Raw genomic sequence first — 8,448 nt, 5'->3', positions numbered from 1 at the left:
CCCCTCCACCTCTCCCCAAACCCAGATAAAATAAAATGTGCACAGGAAGCAAGAGCCAAGTTTAGTGTTCTGGTGAAAGACACCTTTGCCCCTCCGTAGGGATTGTGACTGTCTTGAGGGAGTGTTCCCCAAGCCGAGAAACTCCCCCCTCTTTTTCTTCAAGCCCTCCTTCCCCTGCTCCTCATAACTCACAAGCTCCACCCAACTGCGCCTTCTAAGCCCGTGAACATCCCACTTGGGGCAAAACATCAGGGCAGTTTTGTAGGGGAGGTTGTCCCTTCAGTTTGTTCTCTTCAGATGTTTGTGAAATGGACATCTCTGCAGGTTACTCGACTCTGCTGGTGCTCCAGTGATGCACCCATAAAGATTGTAAGAGAGTTCTAACTCTCTTGGAAATAGATAAAAGTTACAGGTTTGTAATTAGATTTTCTAACGGGTCAAAGTGAGGCACTGTCAAATTAATATTCCTTCTGATTAAATCTGTCTTTACTCTTGACCCTTTTAATTATTAATTATTGTGCAAAATTGGGGCCAAGAACATTTCTTATGCCTAAGAGCAGGCATCCCCAAACTGCGGCCCTCCAGATGTTGCTGAACTACAACTCCCAGCATCCCTAGACACAATTTTTTGTGGCTGGGTATGCTGGAAGTTGTAGTTCAGCAACATCTGGAGGGCCGCAGTTTGGGGATGCCTGCCTAAGAGGATCATTTGCACCCACGTTGCAAGACTAGGGCCCATGATAATCCGTGCACTGCAAGACAAACCTTTGTCTCCATGCAATAAAAACACACTTGCCCATTTGTAGTTAAATAAGAAAAAAGCCCTTTATTTCTTCATTACCCTTCAGAAGGACAGTGGGGTTTGCAGGGTTTCCAAAATCTTCATGCTGAAGGCACACATTTGTCGGCAAGGTGCGTAGCAGGAAAGCGGCAGCTTCTCATCTGCATGAGCTCCGGACACAATGGGACACACAAACCTGGCATCGTCGGAGATGCATAGATCAAAGGCAAGAGCCGGCTTGCTTGTGTAGGCCAATAAAAGCCATCTGTGGCTACAGATGGCCAGGAGGGAGGCTAAGAGGGGGGGCTGGGGGGGCGTCAGAGGGGCCTGTCGCTTGTGGGAGTCGTTCTCTGTTCGGCATGAAATGTGCGCAAAGGAAACCCAAATGCCTGCATTTACGCCAACTCACTTCAACAATTTGCATAGGTCTACTTAATTTGCATAGTTGACACCAAAGCCAGAGCTTTAAAAATTGGGGTTGTCTAGTAAGATCTGAGGGAACGGGGAGAAGAAAGAGGATGACAAGACTTGACCAGTTTAGGGCCAGCCTATGATTTGCCACTCCAAGCAGGTTCATTGCCCAGTTCGAGCGGTGCGCCCCCAGAATCCTCGGCTGTGGCACCGAGGGCGCTGGGCTGCACTTCTTGGACTGTGTGTATGCTTCACTGGCAGCACCACACACACACACACCACGCCCACACCCCAAATATTCTGCTGTCTCAAAAGACTGGATGAGTCAGGCCAGCCCTACTCTGAATAAAATGGTCTGGGAATTTTCTAGGCAGAAACTGAGGACAAAGAAAGGGCTAGGGATGTAAACAAAACTGGAAAGCTGAAAACTTAGGGGCCTGAGCTGGTGGTGGTGTTTTGCCAAACCGTTTGGAGAGAAGAGCAACCCGAGTTGCCCTCAGGAAGCAGAGGCAGCTCCTTTGGCACACACACACACACGGCTCCTTAGGATGAGCCACTAGGGCTTGGTATAGCAAACGTGTCCTGCTTGCATCAGTTCTCAGGTGCAGGGACTGAGTGGATGACCTAAGAGGCAAGCCCCAGATGGGAACCATCTTTTAGGAATTCACAGCAATATTATTCCAAACAAACTTGTTTTGCAAAATGACATTTGTTTCCAGAAATGCAGTTCTACGGAGAAACCAGGACCTAAAATGAGAGGCTGTGGGATCCGTATCTGTCTAGAAGGCACAGCCTCCCAAGATATGTGAAGTGGGCTGTGGTTATGGGGTGGACAAGGGAAGGCACTCGGCTGATGCTCAGAGGCACTTCCCAGTGGCTAGAGTCCACAGAAGAAAATGGGTCCCAGGGCTCAGGGAAGCCCTGAAACTCAGCAGCAGGTCCATCTCTTCCTGACACAGAAGTGGCCACTGGAAGCCAGGGCTGGTTCACATCTTAGCAGCTTCCAGAGATGGAGTTGATAGAGATCGGCTGTGTGATCCATGTGCTCAGGGCACCATAAACAAAGTGCTGTGCTTCTCATTGGTGGGAAAGGTCAAGTACTCTCATCTCCATCTAGGGAAACCCATGTGTGGTGGCCACAGCCGGGCCAGTTTAGGGGTCCATCCATTCACTTGCTGCAGCCAGAAGCTCTGGTGAGGGCGATAAACACTGCACTTCTCCAAAGAAGAGGGAAAGGAGGGAGGAGAACCTCCAAACCTCTCCAAAGTGCAGCAGGATACAGGTGGGCCCCACCCCTCTCGAGTGTGGAGCTGGGGCGGGGAGTCATGCCTGACACGGAGGGTGCTCAGAGCACCTCCAAAGCACAGTGCAGTGCAGCAAGGGTGATTCCCTGCCCCTCTCTTGAGCTCGGAGCTGGTGGGGGGAGAGGGGCTCATCCCTGACTTCAGAAGCACTCTGAGGCTCTGCATATCGGCAGAGACAAGAGTTCTTCCTCTCCCGAGTAAAGGGAGGAACAGGGTCAGGGCAAACACAAGTGCTGCCAGACTCCAAGGACAGCCAAGGGTGTGGTTCCTTGGTCCCAGCACACCTGAACAGCTCCACAACCCCAATCCTGTGAGTGCTGATCCTCCCTGCTCCTGGGAAAGAGAGCCTCGTGGGCTTTCAAGACAGGAGAATGGAAGCTTCTCCAGGGACCTCACCTGAGCCGCAGTTTTCTCCTCTACCAGCAACAAGCAAGAATGACACTCTCACAATGAGGTCTCAGAGCCCATCTCTAAGGCCACAGCGGTGGCTTCTGGGAACTGTGGTCCTCAAACTGAGTCCCCAGACATTGCTGGATCACAGCTCCCATGGTCTTCGGCCATTGTGGCGGTGGGGGTGATGGGAGTTGTAGTCTAGCAGCACCTGGGGACCCGAGGCTGACAACCCCTGCCTCTCAAGTTTCTGCTCTCTCTCCATGTTACAAGTCCCAGCCCCACTGGCAGCCAGCCACAATAGGTGGTCCCTCCTGCTGAACCTCATTCAAGTGGTCTGCCCTAATCGTCATTTGTCATTAATGGCAAGATCCCATATCTGGTTCCCCACCTGAAGGCACCAGGGCTTATGGCAGTGCATGTTCACCTGGGGTGGCTTGGTCAGCAAAGACAAAATGGAACCAGTGAGCCAGAGGAACCACTAGAAGACCAGGGAGGGTGGCACTGCCCCCGCCATGAGGCAGGACAAGGAGTTCAACGTCCACGGAAGCAACAGCACAGCTCACTTTAGACAGTACCATACACTTTGGAAACTGGTCTCTAAGGAGGGTGTGGCATACACACACCCCCAGCACCAGCTCAAGGAGATGCAACGTCCAGCAGTCAGAGAATATCTCACGAGGTTATGCAAAATAAGGAGGTAGCTAATCACGACCTGCGACATGGATCAGAATGGTGCCCTCTCCCAACGCCGGGCCCAGGTGGCCCAAACCATCGGCAGTGGCCTGTGAGCCAGGCAAGAAGTTTCTTCCCAAAGGCCCATCCCGTCCCCCACCTCTGCCTCTTCTTATTTCACGGAAGTACCTATTTCCCCAGTCACAAACCCTGACCCCCTTCTTTGTTAGTGGCAGAAACAGTCCCGCTTAAAAAAATCATAGTCTTTGGTAGCAAAAAATCTCTGCGTCGGACGCAGTAGTGCAAATGAGGAGGAAGGAGTCCAGGGTGAGCACCCGCCAGGATCCTGGTTTCCACCGTTGTCATTTCTTAAAAGGGAAAGAAGCCGTCTGGACTTTCAAGCATGGAGCAGGTCTGCGGGAGGAGAAGAACATTGGCAAACATCAGAGAGAGACCAGGAGGAAGAAGAAGAGCAAAGCCCAAGTGGGCCTCCTTAGGGACGGGGCTGTATCTCAGCAGAAGAGCGGGACTCCCAGGCGGCATCTCCAAGTAGGGATGGAGAAGACTCCTGCCTGAAAACTAGGGAGAGCGGCTGCCAGCTGGGGTAGCCCCGGGGTCCCCAACCTGTACCACTCCAGAAGTTGCTGGACTCCAACTCTCATTATCCTCAGCCACAATAAACTGCAGCTGGGGATGATGGAAGCTGCAGTTCAGCCACATCTGGAGCAGGGGTTCTCAACGTTGGGTCCCCAGATGTTATTGGACTCCAACTCCCATAATCCCCAGCCAAAGGCCACTGGGGCTTGGGATTATGGGAGTTGAAGTCCAAGAATATCTGGGGACCCAATGTTGAGAACCCCTGATCTGGAGGACCACAGGTTGGGAATCCCTGGTGTAGACAATCAGGTGCGGAGGGAGGCCAGCGGTGGACCAGGTTCTGCCGCCACCGCGGCCCTTAGGCCCACCCCCCTGCATCAGATGGCATCAGATGCGGGGGTGTGGTTTAGCTGGGGCCCCGTTTGGGAGTTAAATCATGCCCCCGCTGCGTCTGACGCAGGGGGAGTGTCTGGGGTGCAAGGCAAGGCCCTTGAGGGGTGGCGGCCCAGGTTCTTAGAACCCGTTCTCTCATTGGTGGCTCCGCCCCTGTAGCCAGTACTGAGCTAGATGGGTCTGACTCGGTATAAGGCCGCTTCCTACAGAGTCATCTGTAACAGGGAGAGCCAGGCTTCAGGCTTCAGAGACCTACTTTGCTTTGTATTTGTTTGAAAACAAAACTGCTAATATTACAATACCCTTTTGCCATTGGAACAGGCCCTCCTCTTCAGTCCAGAGTCTCCCCGGCGGAACCAGGACTGTGGCTCCAGATTTATGATATCAGAGGCCAAAGAGGAAAAGGCCTTTCGAAATGGATCTGAGCACAAGCAGGCAGCTTCGCTCCTCTCACTCTCCGGCTAATCATGGGCTGAGAAGGTCTTTGAGGAATTCCGTGACCTGAGAAGACCCTGAGAAAACTAAACTCAGCAGCACCCAGACGCAGTCTGCATTTGCTAAAATACTGTTGCTAATTCAGGGAAATACTAATTCATGAAACATTCCACAGCCAAAGCAATTTCCTTCTCCCCCTCTTAATTGAGCGATATCCCCCAGCCCCAGGTTGATTCACCATCTCATTGGCTGAATTAAGAGAAGGAAAATTGCAACCCTTAATTAACTCTTTGCTAGAAGCTCAGACTAAGTTCCTGACTAGTACCATCAGTCATCAATGTTTCCCTGAAAAGAGACCTTCTGGGATTCCAAAGCAATAGAGCAAGAAAGAGTCCCAGGACTAAAAGAGGATCTGCTTTCCTCCCCACCTCTGCAGAACAATAGAGCAGGATCAATAGGGACATAGAAAGCTGCCTTCTACTGGGTCAGGCCCTTGGTCCATCTAGCTCAGCGTTGTCCACACAGACTGGCAGCGGCTTCTCCCAGGTTGCAGGCAGGAATCTCTCCCAGCCCTATCTTGGAGATGCTGCCAGGGAGGGAACTTGGAACCTTCTGCCCTTCCCAGAGCATCCCCACCCCCTGAGGGACTCTCTGATCGTGCTCATATGTAGTATCCCACAAACCAGGACGGATCCTGCTTAGCAAAGGGGACTCTTCATGCTTGCTAACACAGGAGCAGCTCTCTCCTCCCATCGATCAGGTCAGCAGTGAAGGAACTATCTTCGGAGCTACCTGGTCATGCCCTTGACCTCCTCAATGGAATAGAACTAGAATCTATTCAACTCTTTTGTTATTTCCATTCAATTTGGGGTATAAGAACCTCTGCCCAAAGCAGCCATTCCAAGCCACTTCAGCTTGATAGCCCAGAGAGAAACCATGAGGCTGTTCCCATGATCGCAGGGAAGAGGGCGAAGGGAGCTTAGCCCACTTTCCAGTGTGTGTGGGAACCACCAGGCTCACAGGCAAGCCTGTTGCTCCCAAGGCGGCTAACCCGCTCAATTCCCCCTCCCCTTAAATGAGGTTAACGGAGCAAGCACTCCATTAACCTCATTCTGTTGCTCGTGTGTCACCACAGTGCATGGTGACACACAAGTAGACCCCCAACTGGAGGCTCTCCAGGATGCCCCGTTCGCTCATGCAGGGCATCCTGGAACTTCCAGGGGTCACGCGGCCCCTGATCCCCACAGCCACTGCCTGCTCCATGATGGAGCCAGCAGTTGTGTGGGCGGCCGATCCAGCCACCCCAGGCTGCTCTTTAATCGCCTGCGGGGAGAGCGGGCTAAGCCCCCCCTCCCTGCAGACCCAACAGAAGCTCTTCTCATGGATCGTGAGAAGAGCTTCCATGTCTGTGAGTTGCTCCCAGAGATCTGGGCTCAGCCGCTCTCTGGCCCACAAGCCCTCCACCCTGCTCGCTGCAAAGCCCAGAGAGGGAGGGGTCTGCGGATCTGCTCCCAGAGATGCTTGGCTGCGTGAATCTCTGGCCGCTGACCCTAAAGAGCTGCTTTCAACCCTCTGGGTCTCCCCCCCCCAAAAAAAAAACTTCAGCCTAACCATCCAGAGTTCCCAGGTCTCTCATAATCTTCCTTCCAACCCAGGAATGCTACACAGGTATATTCCCCCTCCTGACTAACTTTACCCCTTCTCCCCTTACTTTGGTTCTATATTCCTTCAGATTCCCTAAGAGTCGTTAACATGGCTTTTGCTGCCATGTCTAATTTGTCCCTGAGAGGCAATAGCCAGAAGTCTTCTGCAACCCTGGTACCTGGACTTTGAGATGAGAAAAGTGCAGGCTTTACTTCTGAAACTTTACAACTTCCTACATCATTAGATCAGGGCTGTGTGCTTGCAATGTCTGGGTCAGAACACCCAAGTCCCAAATTTACTTAAAAACTAGGTGCGGGTTGTGGACCATTGCACTTTCTTGAAACTTCACCACACGTTTTAGCAACAGGTCTTGGGAGAGGGGGGCTGTTGTCACGGGTGTAACTGCAATGGGGGAAGGGGATTGCATCCCACTCCGAGATGAGGATATGGAAAACATCACCCCCTGCCTTGCAAGAAATTTGTCATCACGCTGAATTAAAGCTCCCTTGCATGAGAAAGCAGTGGTGAAAGCCAGCATCTCGGGATGTAGGGAGCCTGCATTCTGTCGGCCAAGCGAGAGAAGGTCTGGCGAAATGCTGTGTGAGCAAATGGCGGAGGACAGGAAACCGTTTCCCAGCAGCAGTAGCAGGCGTAAGCTCACACTCACCTCTGAGGCGGCACTGGCCTGCGGAGGAGAGAAAAGAAGGAGGTTTGTGGCGGGTCTGGATCCAGCATTTGTGGCTTCCAAAGCAGCGTCCAGATTCCTGGAGCTGGGGGCCGAAGAGGGGTTGTGGCCAGTTCGAAAAGCAACTGGCCCTTGCGACTGCCCCATCTGTCGGCAACTAGGGGCATCAGAGGATTGCTCCCGGTATTTAGGCCTCATGCAAATCATGGGTTCAGTTCTAGTTTTAGTCCAGAAATATGTTCAGGTTTCACAAACTTTCACACAAAAGGAAGGTATTCCTTAGGAAAGGCCCTTCATTCAGGAAGCAGTTTTAACTTGCAACTCTTGTTTATAAATAGTCATTTTCAGTTTGGGAATCCAGAGCAGTTGATTTGTGTGGCAGGGTGGGGTGGGGAGCCGTATGAGTATAGCACCTTCAAATACAAAGGTCTAAACCCGTCTTAAGGTGTTGCAGACAAGCAACCTTTCATTAACGAAGGCTGACAAAACAGGTCCCCTCCGACCCCAATCTGAACTCTTGCAAATGTTATCCTGGAACTCTAAAGCTCAGCCACGAATGTGGAGGAAATATCTGGCAAGGACACCAAGACGTCTGGTGCTCGGCTTCTGCCCATTTTTACCCCTGCAATGCTCCTCCTCCTCCTCCTCCAGTGCTGCCCAATGCTCGCTCCACCAATGCTCTAAGGCTTCAGAAAGACTGACTTTGCCGCCAACCTACTTGAGCGGTTTGGAGAGGTAGCTGTTCACGTTGCTTTCTGCTGGCCTGCAGTTGCTGGGAGGCACCATGACCAGCAAGGACCGGCCCTGAGTAGACGGCACTTCTTTGGCCAGGAGGGGGTTCCCCGGCAGTGGCCTGCGAGGTGGCCGGTGCTTTGGATCCACCTAGCAGGGAGAAGAGTGAGACCAAGTGGTGTCATGTCAACCAGACTTTGGGACTGCTTCCGGGCTGCCTGTAATGCACCGTATCAGGAGGGCACCGCCCCATCCCTCCCGCCAGCACCCGCACAGGCATGGAAGGCGAAGCCTTGGAGGTGCTGCAGGGGAGGTTTCCAGCCCGGCTCCCAGCACCTTCCCTCCTGCACCATCAGCGCTCAGCTTCCATTGCAAGCCTGGCAGACTGAGCTCCGTGCTTC

General features: G+C 52.6%; 1 protein-coding gene across 4 annotated transcripts in view; it reads right to left on the bottom strand.

Annotated features, from left to right (window-relative positions):
• Nucleotides 1–799: 799 nt before the first annotated feature.
• ADAM33 (ADAM metallopeptidase domain 33) overlaps nucleotides 800–8,448 on the bottom strand; it is a 90,759-nt gene continuing 83,110 nt past the window's right edge. For all 4 annotated transcript variants that reach the window (XM_053257791.1, XM_053257793.1, XM_053257792.1 and 1 more), the window contains 3 exons: nucleotides 8,034–8,197; nucleotides 7,298–7,315; nucleotides 800–3,975 (listed from right to left, as the gene is read on the bottom strand). In XM_053257791.1, the coding sequence (XP_053113766.1) occupies nucleotides 3,924–3,975; nucleotides 7,298–7,315; nucleotides 8,034–8,197 (234 nt within the window). In that variant the 3' untranslated portion in view covers nucleotides 800–3,923. The remainder of the gene's footprint in view (nucleotides 3,976–7,297; nucleotides 7,316–8,033; nucleotides 8,198–8,448) is intronic.

The sequence above is a fragment of the Hemicordylus capensis genome, chromosome 5, assembly GCF_027244095.1.
Source record: "Hemicordylus capensis ecotype Gifberg chromosome 5, rHemCap1.1.pri, whole genome shotgun sequence".
Lineage (NCBI taxonomy): Eukaryota > Metazoa > Chordata > Lepidosauria > Squamata > Cordylidae > Hemicordylus > Hemicordylus capensis.
The sequence above is the reverse complement of the archived record's forward strand: the minus strand, read 5'-3'. Positions and strand labels throughout refer to the sequence as shown.